The following is a 27,467-nucleotide window of genomic DNA, read 5'->3' as shown; positions in this document are numbered from 1 at the left end:
CTGCCTGCCCTCCCAGGGCTTGTCTGCTGGGCACCTGCCTCTTTCCCCTCCCCGGAAGACCAAAGGAATCCCAGGCTGCAGATATTCTCACTTCTTGTAGGAGCGCAGACTTCAGGCTCTGCAGATGGCAAAGCCGCAATTGCACACACCACACGCAAACCTGTGTGCCTTGCAGGACACATGTGCGGAGCATACGGATGCCTGCCTCAAAACATGCCAACAAACCTCTCTGGGCTCACGAGCTTGCAGGTGAACGTGTGATGCCCCTTCCCGTGCTAGTGTGTGCCAACACAGAGTATGTCCTCTGTCCTGAGCTGCCTGGGGTGCCAGGGTCTCAGGTTCCAGCCCAAACTGATCTCCATGGCCGGCCCTGCCCTCTGCTGCACTTGGCCACCGGGGCCCCTCGGCCGAGCGTGCCTGAGTGTGCAGGGCACACTTGCTGTGGGCGTGGAGCCATCTCCCTGTTCTCACCTGGCAGGCCCCGGTTATGGCTCCCAGCCTGGGGGAGAACTTCCCTTTGCAAAGTTAGATAACAGCCCGGGCTCTCTGTCAGAGGATTGGCGCGGCGGCTCCACGTGCTACGACTGGCGCAGAGCCAGGCCCGCCCTGCCAGGCAGCGGGAAGGGAAGGCCTGGCTGCAGCCGGAGCTGGCGGGTGGCCGAGCTGGGGGCGGACGGGTGGGCCGGGGCCCCTACTGCCCATTGGCTGCCTCAGGCTCCCGCCCCGCCCGCCTCCAGAGCCTGCGGCTCCCGGGCCCGCTCCTGTCTCTCTAGCTGCTTCTGAACTCCCGGAGCAAGCACCTCCTGCCGGGCCATGTCGAGCTGTGACCGGATTGGAGTGGCCCCTGCCATGGACATGCCTGAGGTCCTCAAGTCCCTGCTGGAGCACTCTCTGCCTTGGCCAGAGAAGAGGACAGGTAGGAACAGAGGTGGCCTGCGTTGGCTGGCTGCCCATGTGCCTGAGGGGTGGGGGCAGTCACAGGCACCAGTGGCAGGACGGGCGTCTCCAGGCAAGGGAGGGTCCTCGGTAGGGGTCTGCCCTTGGCCCCTTCCCGGGCAGGCGGAGGGCTGGGTGCAGAGAGGGACACAGTGGGGGAGAGCGCCACTGCAACTCGGGGGCTGCCTCCGAGGCCTGCTAGCTTTGGGAAGCCACGGCCAGTGTGTGGCCGCTGACAGGTGCTGTGCTCACGTGGGACGAGGGCAGGACCGGAGCGCCCTGCCCAGAGAATGCACTGAATGCTGACTGCTTATCTGGTTCCTTCCCTCCGCACGTTGGGATGGCAGCGGGCTGGCAGAGACTGTAGATGTGGGCAGCCTCCTGTGTCTGGAGAAGAGGCTTTCCTCCTTTCGCCTGCTTCAGCTCCCGCTCGCTGGAGGGCTGAACCCCTGGATGGGATGGAAGCTGTTATGTAACAGGACCACAGGCTCGCAGCCCCGGTTCCTAGGATACACAGGCAAACACGAGGCCAGGGAGCCAGCAGAGAGGGCGTGGACCGAGGGGCAGCGCCAGCAGCCAGCGCCAGGTGTCTCCTGAGTTCTGCCTGAGACACCGAAGCCCACGGTTAGATTTGGGGGCCAGGGTTCTCGGAGTGCGCCCTCCTGATACATCTCTCTCCAAATCTCTTCTAAGGTGTCCGGGGCTCACACCCAGGTCCTCGGTGCTCAAAATCCACATGTGCCTTTAAAGGAGCCCAGCAGTCCTCTGCTGCCAGTGTCTGACTTAGGAGCCCCGGGTGTCCTAGGGACCTTTCTTAGGCTCTCCCTCATCCTGCTGTGCTGGCGCCAGATCTGTCTCACCACCAGAGCCCTGGTTGTCCCCACAGGACTTCCTTACAAAGGACTCTTAGCTATTCCCAAACTCTGGAGCCTGAGGACAGACACCACAGCCCCTGCCCTCTTTCTCACCCCACTGGGGAGTGAGGAGACACTGCCCAAGGCGGGGAAGGTGGCTCCCAGAGCTCAGGGCACGGTCCCTGTGGGCTCTCTCACAGAGCTCTGGGCCCAGGCCCCTCAGACCACCCCCCGGTGGTTTTGAACGCTGAGGCAGTCGGGGCCACCCCAGAGGTGGGTATCATTAGAAGGAGTTGGCTCAGGCCCCCAGCTGTTAACCAGGAGAAGCCCATCTTCCCTGGAAACCCTCAACTCAGCCTGGGCAATAAAGCTGCAGCTGACTTTTTCTTGACATCTCTGAAGGGCCGTGTGGGTGGATGAAGCTAGAAGTCCTTGCAAAAGCTAGATGTAGGTCCAGGCACGCAAGGAAGGTAGGGTGTCCCCGGATGGCCCAGTGCACGCACAGGGAGCACCTGGGCGACCAGCAGCCCTGCAGGGACAGCTGTCAGCTGGGCAGGGAAGGGTTCTCGGGGCAACTCAGGACCAGGATGACAAGGCTTTAGAAATATGACAGCAGCTGCTGGCCGCTGGCTTCCAGCTGGTCCCTAGAGCTAACGCTGGAAAGTCCCCATTGCTTTCTGTGGATGGGCAAAATCGGGGTCTGGCACTGAGGGGGCTTGCCCAGGTTCTCAGGCCGAGCTTTTCCAAGAACTGGCGAGTTCTGGCTGAAAATCAGTTTGGCTGGTACGGCTGCGTTGGTCCAAGGGTCATGGACCAGATTCTCATGCCACCTCCTATCATGTCCCTCTCCTCATCTTTGATAAAAATGAATGTACCTACCTGAAAACCAATATTCCTTGGTGAAAAGAATACACATGCCACACGGAATGAGAATCTCCAGCAGTCATGCAGCGAGTACTTTATAAGTTTTCTTCCCCTGTGTCCCCTGACACTGGCATCTGCGCTCAGTGGGAGAACAAAAGGGTCGGCTAGTCGCCCCAGAGCGCGGCCGGTCCTCGGGATTGTTCACCCTTTGCTTTGGTGTGAAAGGGGTGGTTTCTCCGTGGGGGACGGCGGCCTGTTTACAAACCGCCCCCCCTTTCTCCAGCCCAGTGACTGCTTCGGCACACATTTAGGTCACATGCAGAGCATATCTTGGGTCCAGCGTGAGGGAATTTTAGAGGCAAGCCGTGCACGGTGTGAAAAAACCCAGGTGTGCTCTCATGAGACCCTGCTCTCCCTGCAGCCGTGTTCTAGTATAAAGATGCTCCCTAGCACCCAACCTCGGGGCCCCTCTCCCTCTTGCTGCCCTGGGCCTCCCACCCCAGCCTGTGCCGACCTTCACCTCTTTCCTGTCCCTGGTCGAGCAGACTTTCTCCAGCACAGCTAACCAGGATGGAGACTTCCATGGCTTAAGGTTGTAGTGGCCACCTGGTGGACCCTCACTCTGGCCGCCAGGGTGACTGACTTTCCTGAGGGCAGACAAATTCATATCCAGCCAAAGAGGGGGTCTGTACCCTAAGCCCTGACTCAGTTTCTTCTCTGTCTCTGGTCCCTGATCCCTAAGGATTATTCTTGTTTCCACTCCTGCTCTTTCTCCTGAGGATCCTCTTCCAAGAGGTAATTCTGTTCCCGCACAGTCTATCTCTCACTTTCTTCTTCAGCTTCTGGAAAGACTCCGGTTCCCTCAACCACACTTAGATCTTTACACCCTGTCCTTACCTCAACGCACGGGGCCTCAGCTACGCTCAGAGGCCGGCCCCCCATATTTCTACCACCTTTGGTCCCTCGGGCCTCCTTTTCAGGGAGATAAGTAGCATGAAAACACACCCAAGGTTGAACAAGTCCCTCGCTTTGAGCTGGGCAGACAGGGTACCTGCCTCAGGGAGCTTTTGACTAGAATTGTTTTTTAATGTTTATTTATTTTTGAGAGAGAGAGAGAGAGAGCATGAGCAGGGGAGGGGCAAAAAGAGAGAGACGCAGAATCTGAAGCAGGTTCCAGGCTCTGAGTGGTCAGCACCGAGCCTGACTCAGGGCTTGAACTCATGAACTGTGAGATCATGACCTGAGGGGAAGTCAGACGCTTAACTGATGGAGCCACCCAGGCACCCCTTGACTAGAATTACTTGTGGGCCACCCACCAGGGGAGCCTGGACATGCCCCCCCCTCCCCACCTCCCCCCCAGTCTGTAAAAGGGCAAAAAGAACACCTGCTTCCCAGGTATGTTGCCAGGATTAGAGGAGTTGTCCTATGTGGAAGCCTTTGCAAACCGTGAAGTGCCACAATTTTCTCTGCGAAAGACAAAGAGCAGCTGAGCCTGGTATTCTGCTCCTTCCACCAACATCACATTTGTAATCTGACCCTCATTCCCTTCTTTCCACCCTCCTTCCCATGGATATTCTCCTTGAAAGAACTGGATGTTGCAAGTTTGTGGGAGCACACACACAGGGCTGTCTCCTTGGAAACACGAGCTGAGGCTCCCAGGGCATGGTGCCATTGTCTGCACCTAACGGTGCCAGCTGTGCTGGCCAGAGAAAGGGCTGAACAATAGGCTGGATCCTAGGGGGACTTGCTAGGGCAAAGGCAGGGGTGCACAGGAAGGGCCTGGGCGTCCTCCCCTTGGAGGACTGAGTTAAGTGGCCCAAGAGGTAGGCTCAATGCAGCCTGGGCTGTCCTGAGTTTGGCCTCAGTAAAAGTCCATGTGGTTGCCTCCACTCCCAGCCTGGTGGAACCAGAGAAAAACTGGGAAATCGGAAGTTTGCTTTCAGGGAAAAGGAGGGGAGCTGGTCTTCTCTGCACTGGGCTTGTTACCTCCTTTAATCTTCACTGCCGCTTTTAAATGAGGAAGTGCACTCAGAGGGATCGGCTACCCTCCGGCCCGGTGTGTGGGCCAGCCTCTCTTCTTCCCTCCCACCACAGGGACCCAGAGCCTTCTTTTCTGTATGTTCCCCACCATCACCAGGCAGAGGAATGTGATAAACTCATTCTCATCCAGTTCCAGAAACTATCAGTTAGTGTCCAGGAGTGCCCCTTCCAGGTGGCTCTGCATCTTTATGAGCTTGGCCCAAAGCTAGGTTGCCAAGGGAATGAATCCTGATTTTAAAAGCGCTGTTTCCAGTGTGAGCTTTTACATCCCCATGCGTGAAGTGGCTTTGCAAGGGGGTATGATTGTCCATTCCACAACGAGGAACGCTCAGGAAAGGGAAGGCCGCATGCTTGTCAGGAGTTCCAACCCTGCTCTGCCTGCTCCCAGGCTCCTCCCCTCCCACAGGATTCCCCAGGGTCTCTTCAATCATCCAATCAGATGTCCTGACTGCTTATTGAGCCTTTGCTAGCTTGTGGCACCGGGGAGAATGAGGCAGACACTGCCCCCTCACCTGCGTTTGCATTCCAGTGGGGAGAGGCAGACAATCAGCCAGGAGGAGGGTCGTGGCCAGCCTCCCCGAGGGAAGGGGGTGACACTGGAGCTGAGGCCTGGAGAGTGAGGAAGAGTGAGCAACCCCAAGAACTTTCAGGCTGAGAGAACAGCACCTGCAAAAGCCCTTTCCTAGGGGAGGAAAGACACGTGTCTGGGGAGTAAAAGGCCACCATGGTGGCCAAAGGTGAGCAAGGGGGAGAGAAGGAAGAGGTTAGGTTGGAGAGACCCTCAGGGGGCAGAGCCTGCAGGGCCCTGAAAATCATGAAGAAGAGTGAAGCTGTTACCGCCCTGCCTGAAGGTCGCCGCCCACCCCCACTTTTCTTGGGGAAGTGGCAAGTGGGGACGAATGAGGTATTCCCAGAACAACCCAAAATGTGATTATGCTGAGTTAACTTCAATGGAGCACTTGCTCTGTGCCAAGTGCTGTTCTCCGCAGCATGCCTGCATTGTCTCCTTTTGACATTCAGGCACAGAGAGGTTAAGTAATTTGCCTAAGGTCACACAAGAAGTAGTCAAAGTAGGAACCGGATCCAGATGGTCTGGTTCTAGAGCCCACACCCTACCACTGTGCCGTCAACACAGCTTTCACTGGAGACACCGTGGCTGTCAGGCGGTGGCTGTTGAGACGTGGCACAGGCTGGATGGAGGTGATGGCTTGTCTGGAAATGGCCCTCTCAGGGCAGCTCTCCATCTGTAATCCGAACCCTGGGAGTGGACAAGATGCAAGCCAAACAGGAAACTCGCATTGAAGAGATGGGCAAGAGTTAGTGAAGAGCCTCCACCCACCACTTCTCCCCTAGAACACACTAAGACCAAGGTACACACCACAGCCCAGAACTATGCAGCCACAGGTATGTGGGTCGTTGGCCAGGCTTGCGCTGGGGGATTTGCCACAAGGATGGCTCCTGTTTGTTATTCCAGGTTCCGCTGTGAATCAACACGACGACTGTTCCTTAACGTTAATAACATTCCAAATGTATATGACTTGGCTCTGAAAGATTTTGTTAACCTTCCTACCAGCAGCACTGCCAACAAAGCCAGCCAACAGCTTTTTATCTACTACCTTGAACCAAGTTTTGTGCCCCCCTGCGTTGGGTGTTGGCAAAGCACACAGATAACCGGGCTTTGTTGGAGCTCTGGGGAAGCCTTCGCATTGTCCTGCTCGCACACGCACCATGCTCACGTCACATCTCAGTAGGCCAGAAGATGAGGTCTGTCCTACCAGATGCTGAGCATGTGGCCAAATAGATCATCGTGGGGTATCTGGCCAAAGGCTCCCTTGCTGGAGTTTTAGCTCCTCTGAACTTCAAGTTTAAATAATACTCCAAGTCTACACGATGGCTTAATGAAAGGTACTTGTTCTGTATATGCTCAGTTAAGTTTTGAACTGGGGTTGGTCAGCAGGTTTCCGGAACACTAGGGAGAATTTAAAGCCAGCCTCGCTATGGAAAATGGTCATTTCACATCCATGTCTCTGCTGTAGTTTGACTCTAGAACCCAGCCTCCCCAAAATAATTCTGCTCCTGACCCAACAGCACCTGAATGAAGGGGAAGGGTGGAGACCCACCCACTCCATGCCATACACTGTTCAGGCGGGCACCTGAGAGCGCTTGTCACACATTATCCTCATAACTGCTCTGTGACGTAAACACACCCATCTGTTTCCGAGAGAAAAATCACCGAGACTTAGGCAGGAGAAGCCCCTTGCCCAAGGCCAGGTGGCTAGTCAGCGGGCTGAGGGGAGACCCAACCAGGCCTGCCTTCAAGCCCACAAATTCACTGCCGCCCCCTGGACCACGCTTCCCTCGAGACGTCACTGAATTCAAACCCTGTCACTAAAGAACACTGAGGTACCGCTTCATACCTTTAGAGTCTTAGCCATGTAATGACATGTTCTTTTTATGGAGATTTTCTTCTTCGTAGGGCTCCCAGACACTGTGGAAATCAGCTAATTACTCCTCACAACACCTATTCCTCCTCTAGGAGAAGGGGTGAGGCCACGATGTTGTTCCCACTTTACTGATAGGAGACGGGGGTAGACAGGGGGCTACCGGCCAGGGAAGCCCCAATGGAATGGCTCCCGCCCCACCTCCAGGGAGGTGCTGTTGAAGCTGCCGGTCCACAATGTAGCTAACCTCCTAGTTTACAAGCAAGCACGAGAGAGAACACGTTTGTAGTGTTCCCACAGTGCTTGTGACACACCATTTAGCCTGCGGTTATCCAGGAGGAAAAAAAAAACCCTTTCTAGGGAGTGCCAGGACACGAAAAGAGAATGGAATCAAAACTGAGTTGTAAAGCCCTAACCTGCTTGTCTTGCTCACCAGTGTCGTTGGCCTGTTAGGTTGGTCGCTCCAGGCTGGGTGGTAAGTGGAGTTGGCATTATGCCCTCTGGATAACTGTAGCTTACAAAGATACCTAAATCTTTACTCCTTCTTACTACACCCCACCTTTGTTATAAGCAAATGTTAAAACTTTCCACTCTTAAATGATCTCAAATCCAAACGTTTTTTTCCCCTTCAGTGATGTCATATTAGCCATGAAAATATACATTTAACTCTAATGCAGCAAGTCTCTCCATGGTCAATCTAGCCATTTTTTTTAATGTTTATTTATTTTTGAGAGAGAGAGAGAGAGAGAGAGAGAGCGAGCGCGCACAAGCAGGGGAAGGGCAGAGAGAGAGGGAGACAGAGGATCCGAAGCGGGTTCTGTGCTGACAGCAGAGAGCCCAATGCGGGGTTCAAACTCCCGAATCGTGAGATCCTGACCTGGGCCGAAGTCGGCCGCTTAACCGACTGAGCCACCCAGGCGCCCCAAAGTAGCCATTAAAAAAAAAAAAAAAAAAAAAAAAAATCATGTCTATTTCCTTGGGCTACCCTTTGAAATGTGTTTCTAAAAACCTCTAGGTCAGTTTCTCCTAAAGATATCCTTATTTTTAAGGATTTTATTTGTAAGTAATCTATACACCCAACCTGGAGTTTACAATCCTGACATTAAGAGTCCCATGCTCCACCAACTGAGCCAGCTGGGTGCCCCCTAAAGATTCCTTTGCTCGGCCACACTCAGAACTCTCACGAACAAGTCTCCAACACAACAGATTTTCTGTGCACAATTTTGGTATTTCTACTAAACAGAGAATCACACGGGCATACATCAAGCAGTAGAGTTGTACCCAAGAGTTTTAGTAAAATTACGAAAAATACCAGTTGTTGCAGGGTTACAGTTGTGCTAGTGCATTGGCTTATGGAAACCCCACAACGTAGATCCTGTCCTATCTCCATTTGATATATTAGGAAAGGAGGCCTGGCGAGGTGAAGCAATTGGCTGGAGGTATGAGCCAGAAAGTGACCGAAGTCTAATGAGCATGGCAGTCAGAACTTGAATTTGGAGTCAAATTCCATCACCCTGTCCCAACCATCCCCCAGAGGCCCTTCAAACCTCCTGCTTTCCAGGCCTGCTCAGGGGCCCAACTTCTTTCCTCAACTCCCAGCAAAATTCTGATTGCATCAGCTTGACAGCTTTCAGCTAGCTGAGTGCTGCTCCTACACCTAGCCCCAAGGACTGCAAGCTGCCATTCCCCAGCCTGACTACTGAAGGCCCAGGCTCACTGGTGAGAAACGGGATAAACGGGCCAAAGCACCCCCTCCCCACCCACTCCTACCCGGCTCTGGGAGTTTAGACAGGGAGCGTGTAGTACTGTTTGGGTGCAAAGCAGAGCATCATTTACACTTTCATGAGATGCAAAGTTCCTGGGCGCTGTACAGGAGCAGCTTCCTCTACCGCCTCCACACTTTGTGGACCCTCTCACATACTACATTTTTACGTGTTTCCGGAAGAAGGCCCGGGGGGTTTTTGTGTTTTAAGGGGGGAAAAAAAGGAGGTTCTCCCACAAAGCGTGTAACCGGTACCCTGTGTAAAAGAATATTGTTTTGCTTCGCTTTTCCCCAGGAAAAGGAAGGAAAGGTCCTGCAGAGGAACAGAATTTCAGAGCTGTATAGGATTTTACAGATTAGCCCAACTCCTGAATTGTATGGATGAGGAAACAGGCTCTGAGTGAAGCCACGCGACTTTCCCAAGGTCATAAGCTAGTAAGTGGGAGGGCGGAAGCGTGTACCCGGGCCCCGGCTCGGGGCCGGCCCTTTCTCTCCACCCGCGGGCCTCAAGAATGCTCCCTCCACGCTAGTGTTTATCTGGCCGCCACACCCGCACCAGAAACCCGGATCAGCGGGGAACCTGACACCTCCTCCGCCCCAACCCCCCAGCAGCGGCCAAGCTAGCTCTGGCCAACCGTACGGGCAGGGCAGGTCGCCGTCTGCGGCCCTGCCCTCAGCCAACCTCTGGGTCGCGGGGGAGGAGGGGGTGCCACCGCGCTGGTTTTGCGTTCTTATCCCACGACCCTGGGCAAAGTCCCCGGAACAAAAAAGCCCGCCCCTCCCCTCCGGGCCGCAGCCCCGCACGTGCTGCGCCTCGTGCAACGCCCCGGACCCCGCCCCCGCCCTCCATTGGCTGCTCGGTGCCTTCCTCTTCTTTCCCCTCCCCCCACTAGACTAGGGCTGCGGCTCCACGTGACCCGCGGGGGGACGGCCGTGCGGCCCGAGCGGGCGATTTGATAGGCTCCCTCGGCCGGCCTGGCCACTCCCAGCCCAGCCTGTCTTCAGTGGCGCGTCGGGAAGGTGGCGAGATTGCGATGAGAGTGAAGGGGAAACGGTTACGGTGGTCTGGGAGGAGAGCGGGGGTTATGAAGAGGGAGGCGATGGTGAAACCACTGGTAGAGGGTAAGGGGCTGCGGCGGAAGAGGGCACGTGACACCGACTCCGGCAGGCGCCAATCAGGTGACACGGGCGGACGGGGCGGGGCCTCCGGCGTTACTCCTCACCTGGCCCCACACGTGCCTCGCTTACCCCGGCGGCCTAACCAATCACGGCCCAGAAGGCTGCGCCTGCCCTCCTCACAGGGTGGACCAATCCAAAGCTGCGATCCGGGGATGCTGGCCTGGCCTCATGAATAATTAATGTGCTAGAGCCAGTCTGCAGGCGGGGTAGGGATGGAGGGAGGTGGGGGTGCCGCTGGGCGCCTGCGCAGTAGCTGCCCGTGTCGGCAGCTGCGGCGGGTCGCACGGCTCCGGCCCATCTCGGGGGGCGGGCGGGGGAGGCGAGGCGCGCGAGCAGAGCGCGGGGCACGATGTCGGACGCGGGCGGTGGAAAGAAGCCGCCTGTGGAGCCGCAGGCGGGGCCGGGACCGGGACCGGGGCGCACCACTGGAGAAAGGGGCCTGCCGGGCTCCTTCCCACTGGTCCTGAAGAAGCTGATGGAGAACCCCCCGCGAGAGGCGCGCCTCGGTGAGGGGAGGGGGTCCGCGCGCGCCTGGGGGCGGGGTTTCCGCAGGGGCGGGGCCCTGTGAGGGCGGGACCGGGAGGTCGGAGGTCAGGTCCTAGCTGTCCTGCGGAGGGGCCTGGAGGGCGAGGCAAGGGGGTTGGGAAGAGAAGGTCGGGGTGAGTCGAGAGAGGCTAGGGCAGATGGGGGTTGGCGGGGAAGGGGCAGGAGGGAGAGGGTGGGGTGGGGGTCACGGTGAGGAGGTTCATTCGGGCAGCCTCACGGCGCGCGACGTGGAAGGGTTACTGAGAAGGCTGATGGGGGTCGTAGCAGCCACTTAAAGGACGCTCCAGGGCGCCTTCCCTGAGGATGTCTGCACCAGAATCAGTTGGGATGCTAGTTTAAAATGCTGGTTCCGGGGCCCCACCCATCGCCCACCCAATCTGTGGCTGTTGGGACAGGAATCTGCATTTGAAGGAGCACCCCACCTCTGTGATTCCAAAGTCCACTAAAGTTTGAGAAGCGCCAATTGTCTTTGTGTATGGACTTCCCCGATCCTGGGAGCAGGACCTTACTTCGTCCCTGCGTGTGCCTATCCCCGGCTACTAGGTACACACGGGAGCTTTTCTGATGCTGAGGTGGGGGAGGGGTGTCAGGAGAGGGGATGCGAGGCGCTCTCCCAGCGGGAGAATGGGGCCAGGCAGGAGGCAGGTAGAGGGACGAGGGTCAGAATGAGGCCACTGTGGCCCTTCACCTGGTTGTTTGGGGCTGAGTCTAGACTTCGGGGCCACTATAGCAGGGCTGGGCTTCTTCTGGTTTCCTAGGCCACAAAGGTCCCTGGGGCCTGTGTGGAAAGCAGGTTTGGCCCTGTTTTTCGGCCTGAGAACAGGAGGTTCAAGGCACAGAAGGAGTGCCACCTATTGTGAGGTTTTAGGGGCACTGAGGTCTGCTTTCTATCTGAGATCTTTGCATTTCTAAGAACCATCAGTGTAGTTCAAGGATTTGGGAAGGAAAATAAGCCCTCTGTGAATGACCTGTCTTGAGTTTATTTTCTTCTTAAAAATGCCATTTCTCTTGTTTTTCTGGGTGTGTTCTGAGGCTCCCATCTCTATGGCTGTCATTGTTGGGTTATAAATAGATTCAGCACATCAGGTAAGGCCAGGCTCCCCCCTCCTGCTTTGGAACCTCATATGCACAGACCCTTTTCTTTGTTTTGAAGGCACTGCATTATCCCGGATGTGAGGATGAGACAGGCTGCTGGAACAGGTGTACACATCTCTCAGGTTCTTATTCAAGATTACCAAGTAACAATCATCCAAAACAATAATTCTGCCTTACATTTGTATCGTGCTTACAAAGCACTTTGACATAATCTTACTTAGTCTAACATACTAGTCCTATAAGGTATTATCCCCACTTCCCAGATGAGGAAAGCTGAGGCTCAGAAGTGAGGATGCTTCCTCAAGGTCACCTAGCTAGGCCTTACAACTCGCAGTCTGGCCTGGTGCTTTTTACTGTATCACTGGCAATCAGTGATGTCAATCCCTGTGACCTGAGTGATGGGCCTAGTTCTTTATTATCTCTTATAATTAAAAGTCCATCTTATAAAAACACTGATTAAAAGTATCCTTGGGGCTCCTGGCTGGCTCAGTCAGTAGAGCATGCAACTCTTGATAGTGGGGTCCTGAGTTCAAGCCTCACGTTGGGCACAGAGCTTACGTAACAATAAATTTAAAAATAAATAAACTTAAAAAGTAAAAACTGAAAAAGGTATCTACTCGTAATTGCTTATGCCAGGTAAAACCTCGAATTTATTGTTACTTGTCCTTCAGTATAGCTGTTTTTCTACCTCTTTCCTTTTCCTACCTCCTTTGATCCCCATGATCCCACCCAGCACTGGTCACAGTTATTTCTGAACAGAATATAGAGTCAGGATTTCAGAGGAGGAGAACAGGGAGGCCATCTGGCCCACCCAGCCCACCAAAGCTTGGCTTTCTTACTTCCCATTTGGTTTTAAACCAAAGCTTGGTACAGAAGGCAGTTGTAACAATTCAAGTTAGAAGCCATGACCAAATTCTGTTTGTTAAAACCTCCACCTTTTTAACACACTGGGTGTGTCCATTTTTATTGGACCAACAGGCTGCTTTTTGACTGACTGTGGCCTAGGAGTCCATGCATGACTGCTTTATTTCCAACATAATCATATTTGATTTCTCTTTTTCACTTCAGAATCCAGAGTTCAAAGTTGTCTCCCTCAATTTGAAAGCCCATTATGAACTTGTCATGATTTTATCTCCTACTTCCCTGATTAGCCTCCCTGTCACTTTGATTTCCTTCTAACCTTGTCACGTTTCTTTCATCTTTTTTTCTTAGTTTGCCCTTTCTTGGATATCTACGTGCATAACTTTTGGGCTGAGACAATTAGGTGGGATCCGGTCTCCACTAATTGATTAGCTTTGTTTTGAATGGAAACAAGCTTTTCTTCTTCAGCTCCAGCCTCTCCTTCTTCCCAGAAAACCTGCCTTCAGTCTTCTCAGCTTATTCAGGGATAGAGGTCTCTTGAAACGGTTGCTCTGAAAAAGGTCCTGAAAAGACAGCTCCAGGCTCTCTCTATCCAATAAACCTAAAGGGAGGCAGGCAGTTCGCAGACCCAGCATTTTTCATTCAGTATGCTCATTTTCCCTTCGCTTGCTCCTGTAGTGGCCCTTGAGATCTAGAAACGAGTCAGACATAGTTCCTGCCCTCAATGAGCTCACAGTAATAGCAGATGCCTGCTGTGTGCCGGGAGCCCTACAGGACACATATCTCTAGGGGCACCTGGCTGTCTCAGTTGATGGAGCATGCAACTCTTGATCTTGGGGTTGTAAGTTCAAGCCCTACATTGGGTGGAGAGACTACTTAAAAACTAAAACCTTAAAAAAAAAAAGTTACCTCTAGTCTTCACCAAAGAGTCTGCTTTATCCTTACCGTGGAGTCCACTGAGGCCAGGAGAGGTTCAGTAACATGGCTAAAATCACACATCATAGCAAGTGGGTGGCAGAGCTGGGATTCAAGCCCTATTCTGGGTTGCTGTGGAGAAGAATAGCTGGAGGGGACAGGACAGGAGAACACAAAAGTTCTTGGCCTGAAGAATCCTAAAATATCCTTTCCTAAAATATCACTAAGATACCAGAAACTCCATTTTTTTCCCTGAAACCTGTCCCCTGCAGATGCCAGTCCCACAGCCTATTCTGAATTAAACCTGGGACCACATCAGGCCCTGGAACTTGTGAACATTCTGGCAAGCCCAAGCATGGATGAGGTCATGCAGCCATCTCTAAAGGAGGCCAGTGGGCCTGGGTCAAACAACAGGTTATAACTAGAAGGCAGAGGGGGCTCTTGAAATTGATGGGATGGATCAGGGCTCTGAGAGAGAGGAGTCAGCCCAGGGAGGCCCACTGCTTGCCTCCTGGGATTGAGTTACCCTCTTGTGTGGTGTCTCATCACAGATTCTGTGTCTGCAGATAAAGAAAAAGGGAAGGAAAAGCTGGAGGAAGATGAGGCTGCAGCAGCCAGCACCATGGCCGTCTCAGCCTCCCTCATGCCGCCCATCTGGGACAAGACCATTCCGTACGATGGCGAGTCTTTCCACCTGGAGTACATGGACCTGGATGAGTTCCTGCTGGAGAACGGCATTCCCGCCAGCCCCACCCACCTGGCCCAGAACCTGCTGCTGCCCGTGGCCGAGCTAGAAGGGAAGGAGTCAGCCAGCTCTTCCACAGCATCCCCACCATCCTCCTCCACTGCTGTCTTTCAGCCTTCTGAAACCGCGTCCAGCACAGGTTAGTGCCTGGCCACCTGTCCCAGCCCAAGAAGCCCAGTTCCCACTGAGGGCTGCTCAAGTCCACACACCCAGGGAGGCCTTTCTCTCAGAGCAGGTCCTAGGGGGCTTGCCGTGTGGAGAATTCCTCTGCTCCCCACCCTTCAGCGCAGTCCGCTAAGGCTGGGGATAAAAATAGAAGTTCCTCAGCGCAGTTGCTGCCTTTCTGTTGGTTGGTGTGCTGCAGATGGTTAGGACAGTGGAGTGAGCCCTTCCAGTCTGAGCCTTACAAGACACAGACCCCATCCTGCATCTCCTCAGTACTGCTCTTTACCTCTGCGTGCACTTGGCCACAGCTTATTGGGAAGCTCAGGCAGGAGTAATAATAGTAGTAGTTGTAACACTGGTAATAACAACAACAAGATCAACAACAACAACAACATCAACTAACATTTATTTACCACTTACTCTGTACCAGGCATTAACACATAATTCTCACAAGAACCTTAAGAGATTGATACTCTAAAACCTGTGTTTTTAGGTGAGGAAACCAAGAAGTTAACTAACTTGCCCAAGGTCACACAGTTGGTAGGCAGCGGAGGCAAATACTTAAAGCCAGGATGCCTGACTCCATAGCCACGTACTGCTTAGGCACTGGCACAAGGAAGGCATTCCTGCTGCCAGGACAGACATCACCTTCAGGACTCCTCCTTTATCCTCTCCTCTTGTCCTTTTTCTGTTTTACCTCTGGGGATGGGTGGGTTGGTGGGTTGGTTGGTTGGTTTGTTTTCATGATGCTTGGACATGAACCCTTCACAAGAGACATGGTCCCTGCCCCAGGGAGCCCTACAAAGGCATACAGACCAGTGGATCCCGGGAAGGATCCCAGGAGCCAGTATGGAACCCAGGGGACCCACACCCAAGGAAGTCTCATGCTCTATATTTATTTACTTTATTTTTTTACTTTTTATTATGGAAAAATTTTCAAATACAAAAGAGACAACTATAATGAACCTTCATGTAACCATCATTTGGCTTTCATAATTCTTAACTCATAATCAGTCTTGTTTTCTATAGCCTCTTCCATTCTCTCACCTGATGATTTAAAGTCAGATCCTAGATACTATATCATTTCACCTGTAAATATTTCAATATGTATGTAAAATGTAAGGGTTCTTTCAAAAAACATAACAAAAATACCCGTTTTCCATATAAAATTGACCATAAATCCATCAGCATTCAAATTTCCAAAAAGTTGTCTCATAAATGTTACTGTTTTGCAGTTTGTCTGAATCAGGATCCAAACAAGACCCACACGTTTCATTTAGTTATGTCTCTAATCTTCTGTAATCTACAGGGTCCCCTCTCCTTTTTTTCTTTGCAATTTATTTGTTGAAGAAACTCAATCATTGGTCCTGTAGAGTTTTACACGTGCTAGATTTCTCTGACTGTATCCCCGTAGTGCCATTTAACATGTTCCTCTGCCCCTTGTTTTTCTCCTGTAAAATTAGATCTAGAGGCTTCCGCTGATTGCAGCTGAATTCTTGCTTGAAGGCAGCTCATTTTGTGCTCCTCAGGTTATCCTGGAAGGCTGGGTCCGTGGGTGGGGAGGGGGCAGATCTGTAAATGAGCCCACATTTTATACCGTAGGCAATCTAGGTAGCGAAGCATTTGCCTTTGTTTTGTTTTTAAGTTATCCTTCTTAACGAAATACAGCATACAGAAATGCCCATATCACAGCTCGGTGCATCTTCACAAAGTCAACCCACCCACGTAATTACCACACAGATCAGGTTATAGAGCACTGTTGGTATCCAAGAAATGTCTTGTGGCCCCATTCAGTCATTACTACCCAGAGATAATCACTGTCCTTATTTCCATCACCAAAGATGCATGGAATTGTGTATATCGTACATGGAATTGTACATTAATTGAATATATGTGTATATTATATGTTATGTTTGTTTTTACCTATTATAAGTCAAATTATGTTTATATTCTGGCATTTATAGGTGCTTATAGCTAGCTTGATAATACACATACAAATTATGTGGGCATCAAAATCTTTTTTTTTTTTAAGCTTTATTTATTTTGAGAGAGAGCATGAGCAGGGGAGGGGAAGAGAGAGGGAGAAAGAGAATCCCAAGTAGGCTCCGCGCTCTCAGCACATAGCCCAAGGCAGGGCTCAAACTCACCAACCGTGAGATCGTGACCTGATTCGAAATCAGGAGTCGGATGCTTTACCGACTGAGCCACCCAGACACCTCAGAGGTTTTTTTTTAATTTTATCTATTATTTTTTGAGAGAGAGGATCCCAAATAGGCTCCATGCTGTCAGCATGGCATCCAGCATGGGAATCAAACTCACAAACCATGAGATCATGACCTGAGCCAAAATCAAGAGTCTGACACTTGACCAACTAACTCACCCAGGTGCCCCCAGAATCTCTTTACACTAACAAAATATATTTACAAAACATGCTTATGGAATAGCTCTGTGGCAGAAGAAAACCACAATACAGGTAAAGTAAGATTGATATTAAAGAATTCTACACGTGGTAGAAATGAAAGTAGCATTTCCTCTTCTGATTTTTCAGTTCCTTCTGTTAAAAGACATCAGTGGTATGTGTGCTCTGTCTCGCTTCTTTTCTCAGATTTGTGAGAATCGTGCCTATGGCAGTTTGTTCATTTTCATTGCTTGGATGATATTCCATTGTATGATCACACCACAGCTTATCCATTTTGAGGCTGATGGACATTGGAGGTGTTCCTAGTTTTAGGTTATGCGTGGCACTGCCGTGAACATTTATGTGTGTGTCTTTTGATAAATACATCTGTGCATCTCTGTGGGGCATTTACCTAGGAGTGGTATGGCTGGGTCATCAGACATGTATACTTTCAGCTTTTGTAGATCCCTCCAAATAGTGTACAAAGTGGTTGTAGCCATGTCTGCTCCTCCCAGCAGGGAGTGGGAGTTCTAGTTGTTAGTCTTTGGCACCTTGGCTCTTTGTTTTACAGGTGTAGAATTTGAGGGCTGCACTATTCTCATAGTTACCACATTGGTCCCTGGTCATTTCACTCTCCTGATTACAATTCTTTGTAATTAACTTCCTCTAATAGGATCCAGTGAGTACATGATCTGGTGAAAACCTATCATGTGACACCTCCGCTCAGAACCCTCCAGTGGCTTCTCCCATCTCAGGACAAAAGTCAGAATCACTGGCACTATTGACATTTGGACCAGATAATTTTTTGTTGTTGTTGGGGGAGGGGGAGGGGGAGGGACTGTCCTGTGCATTATAGATGTTTAGCAGCATCCTTGGCTTCTACCCACTGGATGCCAGTAGAACACCCCCCCCCCCCTTCTTTTATGTGGACAGAATCGTCCCTGTTGAAAACCACTGCTTTATTGGGATTAAAAGCCCTATATTTTATGTTTTGGACCAGTCGTGTCAGTCTGTCCTCTCACCCTTTCGCTTCAGCCACATTGGCTTCCCTTCTGTTTCTTGAACATACCAGTGCTTGCCTGCGCACATCCTGGTACACTTGATGTTCATTCTTTCTGAAATGTTCTCCTCCCAAATAGCCACATGGCATCCAACACTTTTATAGATATTTTTAATTTATCTTGTGTAATGTCAGCCTTCCCCCGCTAGAATAACATTCCACGAAGGCAAGGATTTTTACTTGTTTTGTTCACTGGTTTGTCTTTGCAAGGACGGTACCTGGCATATGGTAGATATTTAACAAATATCTACTGACTGAATATTTTGTGTATTCCTATCAGTAGCATTGAATGAGCAAGCCAAAGATACAGTTTTTTTGTATATAACTTATTTCTAATAATACGCAACTTTTGAATTCTGAAAGTGCCTTTAATCCAATGTCCACTCTAAAATGGTAGCCAGAAAGGGCAGGGAACAGGATTCAGAGTCAGCTAGACCTGGACCCAAATTGTAGTTGGGTCACCTACCCTCTGTGTGACCCTGGGAAAACCAGGTTGTTTCTCTGAACCTCAGTTTCTTCATCTGTAAGATAAGGTTAACACCTGTCTGTCTTTCAGAGTTGTCCAAAGACTAAATGAGCACAGTGACTGATATGTCTCAAGGGACTCAAAAATGGAAGCCATTTCATTGTTCAGTCTGTGTCCTTAGCTCATAGTATTTCACAGAGAAATTCGGCTGTTTCTCATTATTTGAGAACTTGAAACCACAGGAAGTAAAGGGGGTATAATGATTTAATGTTTTGCTTAACATTTCTGGGGGGAAAAACACAATCGGAAAATCCTGTCTTTTTTGAGAACCTCTGTTTCCTTTTGAGCATTTTGTTCCTAAAGGAAAGAATTCTTTCCATATTTGTGTTGTTGAATTGAATCACTTATGCCAGTCTGGCTTGGGAGTTGATGCTGCTGTGGTTTTTCTTCACTCCAAGTGGCAGTGGCTGGTGCAACCTTGAGATTCAAGCAGGTGTCTGGGTGTGTGACATGAGTGAGTCTTTCTGTCCAGCGGGCTGCTTTGGGAACCCCTGCCTCTGTGTCTTTCAGAATCCTCCCTGGAAAAGGAGAGGGAGACACCCAGTCCCATTGACCCCAACTGTGTGGAGGTGGATGTGAACTTCAATCCTGACCCAGCTGACCTGGTCCTCTCCAGTGTCCCCGGTGGGGAGCTCTTCAACCCTCGGAAGCACAAGTTTGCAGAGGAGGACCTGAAGCCCCAGCCCATGATCAAAAAGGCCAAGAAGGTCTTTGTCCCCGATGAGCAGAAGGTAACCTGATATCTGTTATAAATGAAGGTACAGTGTTGGTTCAGGAGCCCAGGGGCTGTGTTTCTTCCCATTTGATTTTATGTGGAGGACCCTCTCTCCTCGCAGATACTATTTAGAAAGGCATGAGTTCAGAGCATAGAGTCATATCCTGCAGCAGTTGGTAGAAAGAAAGGGAGTCAGGTAGCATTTGGCCCAGTGCGACTCCCTGTACCTTCTGTCTTTTCTTACCGGCCACCACTGTGTTGATGTTCCCACTTCCCTGGCTTTAGCCCAGCCTTCGGGCAAGAGCTCACCAGGCCACAGGAACTGGGGTTGAACGAGCCCTTGCTTTGAAGGACAAAAGATAGTTGTATGTTGCCATCCCCAGGGAGGAGCAAGCAGCTTTCAAGCTGATGCTTTTGTAGGAACTCAGAGAGGGGGAGAGAGAGGAGGATTTTGTAGTCTTTCCATCCTTTTTTATGAAAAACTCAAAGGAATGTATTTCATCCAAGGTTTGGAATCAAGCAGACCTAGGTTCAAACTCTATTTTGCCACCTAAGCCTAACTGAGTCTCAGAGTTCCATCTGTAAAATGGGAATAACCATACCTGTCTCTCAGGTTTCTGAGGCTTTAATAATAATGACAATGAAAATGGTAAACATTTGTATATATTTACCTTCTATGTTATGTAAAGCTTACTATAAGCCAGGGACTGTTGTAAGCACCTTGTACATGTTAACTCATTTAATCCTCAAACAACTCAGTGAGGTAGTTACTGTTCTTATCCCCCATTGTAAAGATGAAGGACAGGAGACATTGAGAGGTTAAGGAACTCAAACAGTTCCACCACTGATAAGAGGCAGAGCCAAGATTTAAATTCAGGGGACCAGATGCAGGGATGCAGGCCCTTAGCCATAACCAAAATGCAAGGCAAGTGCGCATACAGCCAGTGCCTTACATTGAAGTAGCACAGAGCAGGCTACCAGTGAACCCCCTTCCCTCCACCACATATCCTACCCAAGGACTTCTGTTTGTTATTCCACCTTCCTGGGGAAAGGTTAGGGCCCCTCCATGTCCTTGACACGTGCAACTCCTTCCCTGGGGTCCCAGCTTTCGTCTGGCTGCACCAGATGTGTTTTATGAGGAGCATGGAGCGTGGGGTGCGGCAGGAGGGGAAAGGTTGGGTTCCCTCCTGGGGAAAGAGGAGAGACCCACAGAGAACACTTTCCCACAGGATGAAAAGTACTGGACGAGACGCAAGAAGAACAATGTAGCAGCCAAACGGTCCCGAGATGCCCGGCGCCTGAAGGAGAACCAGATCACCATCCGGGCAGCCTTCCTGGAGAAGGAGAACACAGCGCTGCGGACGGAGGTGGCTGAGCTGCGCAAGGAAGTGGGCAAGTGCAAGACCATCGTGTCCAAGTATGAGACCAAGTACGGGCCCTTGTAACCCGTGCCCCTGCTTGGGCAGCACTGCCTGCACCTCAGACCTCTGCCTGGGGGCTCCCTGAAACCCCACACACGCGTGGAGACTTATGACTCGTCACGGTCGAATGGTGGCACACCTGCTCCAGGAGCGTTCACGTTCAAGCTTCATTATCACACGGCCAGCGCACGTGGCGACTTCTCTGGGGGGCCAGCCTCCTCACCAGTGGGGATGCGAGAGAATCTACGTAGACGGGTGAATCAGCCTTAGTTTCTATTCTTGGATGTCCCAGTTGAATCGGAAGGGGACCTCTGGGGTACAGATCTCCTTTCACAGGGCGCTCAGGCTTCCCTGACTCTCCCTCAGTCTCCGGCCTAGGCCATCGAGCCTTTCTCCACAGAATGAGTCGTGACCCGTGTCGCCCGATGTCTTCTCAGGTAGCGGGGCGCATTTCCAGGTGGGGTGTGTCTGTCATCCACCTCACCCTCCCCAGAAAGTCGTTGAGAGAGGCATCCGTTCCCATCCCCCTCAGAGGTAGAAAGACACAGCAGCTCCTCCATAGTGTCCACATGGGTACCAGGCCACAGGAGCAGGGTCTCTGCACAACCTGGGATGGGGTGTGGGTCTGGGGCCTGCAGCACAAGTGCACCCAGCTATTCTTAGCTCCCACACCCCTTTTCTCCTGTGGCTCTGAGGCCTGGAAGCCAGGGAGGAGGCCCTGGTGATGGTCTCTCTCCACTTTCCATTTGCTTTGGAGGAGGGACTCCCTGGGCGGCTGGTCTTTGAGTCTTGACCACAGTGCAGAGGGAGGCCTTCTCATTTCCTCTTCTCCAGGTCGGTCACTCATGGAGGCCACCTGAAACTTCTTTGTCCCACTACACTGGGCCTCTGGGCCTGCTGTTTCTTTTCACCCAGTGACCACGCTCAGATCTTGGATTTAAAAGGAAAACCCCCCTCGCCTAGGAAGCTTAACTTCCTGGAGCCAGGATGCACCTTCCGCATGGTGTTTAGAAAACCGGCCTCCATAGCCCCTTACACTGTGGGCGGAGAGCTGGGGCATGTTTCTCAAGAAGTTCCTGTTTTTTCTTGCTCTGCTCTCCAGTATGGGCCAGGCCAGAGTCCATTTTCCCTAAAAACAGAAGAGGGCTTCCCAGTTCTTGCTTCAGGACCCCTCCCCCGTGCTAGCTGCCCGGAGTGTCAGCCAGCAGGACCTGGTGAGGGATCACCAGGAGCACAGCTCAGCTCTTGCACGGAATAGCAGCCTCTTGGGCCGTGCAGTTGGGCTAGGGTCCCTTCTGTCTGCATCCCAGGAGACACGGGCCACCCACACAGGCCTGGCTGTGGTGTGGAGGGGAGGGGTCTTCGCAGCTGTGGCTCTGCTACCTCACAGCTGCTCCTTTCTCTTGTGTCGGCGGACTCAAGTCGTCCTTTTTCTATACCTGGAAGATTGAGGAAAGCCGTGGAACCCTCTGCTCACTGTGGTCAGCAGGGGTACCTGGAGATGGGTGTATTTATTTGCTCAGGGCGGGCAGCCTGTGGTAAAGAGGGGTCAGAGGTGAGAGGCGCACCTTGTCGTGCTTAACCACTGGCTTTATTTAAAGTGGTGGCCCCGAGTCCAGGCCCTGACCCTAAAAGACTTTTCATAACAGATGTTAAGACCGGGGGAAACCATGCACTGGCCATGGGCCACACCCCAGGAGAATGCCACGGCCCTCTGGGGACCTGCACACCTGCCCTTCCAGGGTACTTGACAAGGGTCCCCGAGGCCAAGGGAGGCTGCCCCCTCCCTCTTGATTTTTACTTTGTGGTTCTATAAAAACCGTGTTCACTTTCACTGTATTGTAACCACAACAGGGCCGTTGCATCCGGCATGTCCGTGTCCTGCCCCGGGCAGCTCGCCCGCCCGGGCACTCTCTCTCTGGTCTGGCTACCCACCAAGAGGGCAGTTCTCACTTTGTAATTGGTAGAAGAGCCTCCAGCTTAAAAGCTCTTCATTTTCTTTGGCCAGAAAGTATATGGCTCGTGTTTGTTTTGTTTTGTTTTGTATTTTTAAGGATGGACATTTAATCTCCGGATGGTGTCCATGTTCCGACCCCAGCGGGTGGAATGATGGCCTGGTGTCTCTCCTCTTTGTCTCACCTTCTGCCTGTTCGTTGCCCTCCCTTTCTTCCCCGCCAGGCAGTGGGTGTCTGGTTCCTTCCCAAAGTGCTTACTTGGAAAGAGTGTGGCTGCTGACCTCTTTTAGAAGAGCTCCTTTGAGTTGGGAGCCTGGCAGGGACAAGAAGGAGGGGTCCACAGAGGTTGACATTTTGAGGAAGAGGAGTGCTCAGGTAAAGCATGTATCCTTCCCAGGCCTAAAAATCGGGTGCTTGGAGCAGGAGAGGCCTGCTGCCTGCTCAGTATCCCGTCAGGAATTGAGAGTCTCCTTGACTCTCTCCTGGACCCTTTCCGTCTTGGGGCTGACAGCCAAAGAGTGAGGCTCCTGTGCTCAGACCTTTGACGTCTTTTAAGAAGCACTGGAGGCTAGGGAAGCCAGCTAAACGGCTTTCCTTGGGTTTATGATAGCTTGGGGAGTGCATGCCTTCCTAAGCTCCCTGTCTTCAGCTTCATGGCAGCCTCATTGCAACCTCAGAACAGACAAACCAAGAATGAGCTAGAATGTTGAAAGAATATACATATAATAAATGTATATCTAGATATAGAAATATATATATATATAAATATATATATATATATATATATATATATATATATATATATATATATTTAGAGAGAGAGCTTTCATGATGGCTAGCACCTTGTGGAGGAGAGGACCTGGGTAACTCGTACCCTTGGCCAAAGGAAGAGGTTTGCCTGTCCGGGTCCTGAGGTTGGGGAGGGCACTTGGCAGTGACCCTGGACTCTGGGTAAGCATTGCCCTGTGAAGGGGGCTGCTGTGGCCCCAGGCAGGCAGCTCATACAGTCCTCTAGCCTGAGGCGGGGTAGCAGGCCTGGGAACCAGCAGGGGAGAGCCCCTTTGTGCTGGGCAGCTCTCCATCCAGGCCCCTGGGGGCTCTGCTCCAGGTGACACAAAGGGCCAAGAACCCCTGGTTTTCATGGCAGAGCCCCACCCCAGAGCTCCTTTGACATCTGTTAATTAAGTGCAATAAATTTTTCTAGAAAATGGCAAAGATGACTTCCAGGTGGATATTGCTATCATATGGTGTTGGGGATGCCAGAACACCACTTGGTTTTATTTTTCTAAGTGCATGTGACAGAGTGTGTGGGGCTCTGCACCCTCCCCTGGGAGCTGGCATTCCAGCGGGCCCCTCGCCCCTTTACCTTTGGTGGGGGAAGGAGGCAAGGAGAAAACCCCTTCTTCCCAGTTGGAGAGGGCAGAAGCAGACTGTAGCCCATTGGCCTTATGTGCGTGTGTGCGTGCGAATGTGTCAGTGCTGGTGGGCCGGAGTGATGTGGCAGGGAGGGAAGCCGGGAATGTATCCTTTTCCAAACAAAATTAAATATTTTGAGATGAGAATTGTGGGGCTGTCTCTTCTGTCCTCCTCCCTTCCCATGTTTCCTCTGGGTGCATTTCAGCCTAGGAACCTGAGGGACGTCCAGGCACCCATGTGTCACCAGCTGGGTACTCTCGGCCAGGTCACCCAACCACGCTGTGCCTCAGTTTCCTCATCTGTCAGATGGGAGTAATTCTGCCTGCTTACCTCACAGTTCATTGAGGAACAACAAATACCAGATAAGAAGCAGTTTGAACAAGTAAAAGTGCCGTACACATACTAGAAAGACAGGGAACTGCTCAGGAAGACTGCTCAGGGAGCAGTGGGCAGCAGCTCGGTAAAAAGGAAAAAAGCATAAAGACTGAGAGTTGGGTCCTGATGGTGGGATTCTGGGGGGTTTCCTTTTCTCCTCTTGCTGAATATTCTGTCTGTGGCCATCAGACCATCACAATTAAAAGGTAAGTTTATAGGGGCATCTGGGTGTCTCAGTTGGTTAAGCGTCCAACTTGTGATCTCAACTCAGGTCATGATCTTAGGGTCAGGGTCACTGAGCACTGTGCTCCGTGCTGGGTGTGGAGTATACTTAGAAAAGAAAGAAAAAGTAAACACAAGGGTGCAGCCACTTGGGACCCTTGTTGTCACTACTGATTTGCTCAGCATTGGTGTCCCCAGGTCCACATCCCCTGCTCAGGGCTGGCCTGGGGTCCCTGGGGGCCTTCATCGGGGGCGGGGGCAGAATAGGGTGCACCATCCGACTCAGAGCCTGCTGCAACTTCCCATCCTCCTCCTGCATCTCCGCCCTGTCCTCGCCCTTCTCCCTCGACCCCCTCTGTGCGCAGAGCTGGTGGCGCCTGCTTCCCCCAGGAGGCCTGCAACTGCCTGTTTAAAACCAAGACTGTTCTGCCCTCTGCCTCCCCGTGCTGCATGGTAGAAGTGCTGAGGGTCGCTGTGTCTTGAGGGACCAGGAACCAGCCCTAATTTTGTTTCTGAGGGGGAAAAGTTTGCATTTAGAGTTTGGAGACGGCAAGGTGGACTTTTAAAAATGGCCATTTTACAAATAGAAAAGCAAAGTGATATGCCCCAAATAATAGCAGTGGAGCTGAAATTCAAACCCAGAGTGGGTTTCAAATTTTCAAGTTCAAATTCCCTGAACAGTAAAGGGAGGCAGACTGTTGTTGGCCCTGGGGTCAGGGCAGTACCATATATCCTGTCTTTTAACCAACTGCACCCGTGGGTCTTCCTGCCTCCACACAGCTTACAAAGGCCTTACAGCCCAGCCTCCTGCTCATGCCAGCTCCCAATATCTTGAGTATCTTCTAGTATCTTCTTTTAAACATTTTTTTAAATGTTTATTTTTGAGAGAGACAGAGTGTGAGCCAGGGGAAGGGCAGAGAGAGAGGGAGACACAGAATCCAAAGCAGGCTCCAGGCTCTGAGCTATCAGCACAGAGCTCAACGTGGGGCTCGAACTCATGAACTGTGAGATCATGACCTGAGCTGAAGTTGGACACTCAACCAACTGAGCCACCCAGGTGCCCCACTTCTATAGCCTCAGCCAGGGCTTGGTGTGTTGAGATACTATCTTGTCTGAACTTCACTGGGGGTGGGAGGAATGTTCACCCCATTGTACAGAAGGGGAAACCAAAATTTAGAGAAACTTCATCCAACAAATATCTATTAAGTGTCTATTCTGTGTCAGCTCCGCCTCCTGCCCTCACAGTCTGCTAGGAAAGACAAACATTCCACAGACGAAAATAGGGAATGATGGATTGTACTAAGTGATGTGGCTGTAAAGACTGGGGAACTATGAGAGAAACTAGTCCTACTGGAAGGGGTCAGGGAAGACCTGTCTGCAGGCAGCATTTAAGCCGAGACCAGAAGGGTGAATGGATGTGACTTGCCCTTAAGACTCACAAGTTGGGCACAGCTGAGTCCTGTGGGTGGCTTCTGATCTCTGTCTGTATGCCTGTTTCCTGGGCAGACACGGCCATCCTGCTGTCTAGAGGGGTGAGGCACAAAGAGACCAGTTAGGAGAAGACCCAAGGTGAGTGGAACCTTGACGCTCCCACCCTCTTGTCATTGAGGTTGGGAATGGGACACCAAGAAGCCTGGGAAAGCAGATGTAACTTAAACCGAAGCTCGGGCCCAGTGGCAGAATCCTCAGGCAAAGGCATTGTGTTGGCCTTTCCCCACCGCCTGAGCCACCTTGGGGTCTTCAGGGGGCTGCTACATGGTTACTGACCCAGCCCTGGACACAGTTCATTGGTCAACGAGTAAACATGTGACTAAACCGGGCCTATAGGGTAGTTCCCTGAAATCTGTTTCTCCCTGAAGGTGACCTGCCCTAACCCACTACTCTGTGCTCTCATAGGGATGCTCCCACCCAAAGCAGAGGTTTGTGCAGCCTTGGGAGCATAGGGGATTCGGGCTCAAAATATGGCAAAGCTACAAGATCTCTGCCGAGCATGTGGCAGGTAAGAACACAGGCTTTGGAGTTAGTCCTGGGCTCAAACCTTGCCTCCACCACCAATTCAGGGTGTGATCTTGGGCAAGTCACTGCCCCTGTCTGGGCTTCTGTTGTTTTGTTTTGTTTGCCTTCTTTCTTTTTCTTTTTTTCTTTTTTTTTTTTTTGAGAGAGCACAAGTGGGGGAGAGGCAGAGAGAGGGGGGGCAGAGGATCCAAAGTGGGCTCTGCATGCTGACAGGCTGACAAGCACTGGGCTTCTGGTTTTTTTTTTATCTGTAGAGTGGGACACCAGCTTCACAGGCACCTGGAAAGTGCTGACGCCACTGTAGCAATGGTATAGAAGGTGCGACACGGACCAGGCCTAGCAGCTGGTCAGTGTGGGATGCAGCCAGGCTCAGACCAGCTGTGTGGCCTGGGGTGAGTTATTCCACCTCCCCAGGTGATTTCTCTGTCTGCACAAGGTGAATGTGCTACACAGAGAATGTGTGAGTGCCTAACACCATGCATTTCTCCCTCCCACCTCACTGGAGGACAAACTTCCAAAGCTGGACACACACCCCCTTCCTTAACTGTACCCAACTACCAGACAGCCCTGGTACATCTCCCAAGGCTATGCCAGGCCAGCCCTGCTGGCAGCTCCTGACATCAGCTGCTAATCCGGGAAAGCTGCCAGCCAGAGGTAGGGGTGAACAGCAAAGGAAGTCAGAAACAGGTTAGAAGGTGGGTGCCCCCAGCCCCTGGCCCCCAGCCAGCCCTTCCTGTGCTCTCATCAGCTTCTTACTTCAGCAAACCCTCCCAGCCTCACAGACTGATGCCCGGACATGGTGGAGCAAGGGCCTCTTATCGTGAGCCACCGGCTCTGAGGCTGCAAGTGTCTCCAAGCTGGGTAGGGGGCATTCTTTTCGGCCTGGGTTCCAGGCTGACTCTAGCTGGTGCCATGTGGGCTGCAGAGAAAGCAGAGGAAGGAGGAATCTCACCCAGTTCT

The 27,467-nt window shown here is 51.8% G+C and overlaps 1 protein-coding gene across 5 annotated transcripts; it reads left to right on the top strand.

Annotated features, from left to right (window-relative positions):
- The first annotated feature begins 697 nt into the window (after positions 1–697).
- Positions 698–24,040, top strand: TEF (TEF transcription factor, PAR bZIP family member). Of its 5 annotated transcripts, none has more exons than XM_086712167.1 (4): positions 698–916; positions 14,045–14,377; positions 18,898–19,118; positions 20,332–24,040. In XM_086712167.1, exons 1-4 carry the CDS (start codon positions 814–816, stop codon positions 20,545–20,547), a joined length of 873 nt encoding a protein of 290 aa, XP_086568293.1. In that variant the 5' UTR covers positions 698–813; the 3' UTR covers positions 20,548–24,040. The 5 variants fall into 5 exon arrangements, with proteins under 5 accessions (XP_086568293.1, XP_025782583.1, XP_086568292.1 ...); XM_025926798.2 differs by having other exon boundaries at positions 702–916; positions 14,060–14,377; XM_086712166.1 differs by lacking the exon at positions 698–916 and adding an exon at positions 9,884–10,076 and having other exon boundaries at positions 14,060–14,377.
- Positions 24,041–27,467: the final 3,427 nt, after the last annotated feature.

This window comes from Puma concolor, chromosome B4 (assembly GCF_028749965.1).
Source record: "Puma concolor isolate L17-30 chromosome B4, mPumCon1.1.hap2, whole genome shotgun sequence".
Taxonomy (NCBI): domain Eukaryota; kingdom Metazoa; phylum Chordata; class Mammalia; order Carnivora; family Felidae; genus Puma; species Puma concolor.
The sequence above is the reverse complement of the archived record's forward strand: the minus strand, read 5'-3'. Positions and strand labels throughout refer to the sequence as shown.

Bases quoted from the DNA above. Each gene is read 5' to 3' on its own strand.
- TEF (XM_086712165.1), top strand. From the start codon at position 10,426: ATGTCGGACGCGGGCGGTGGAAAGAAGCCGCCTGTGGAGCCGCAGGCG. The intron at 10,583-14,044 runs GTGAGGGGAGGG...GTCTCATCACAG, and splicing joins CCCGCGAGAGGCGCGCCTCG to ATTCTGTGTCTGCAGATAAA. The intron at 14,378-18,897 runs GTTAGTGCCTGG...TGTGTCTTTCAG, and splicing joins TGAAACCGCGTCCAGCACAG to AATCCTCCCTGGAAAAGGAG.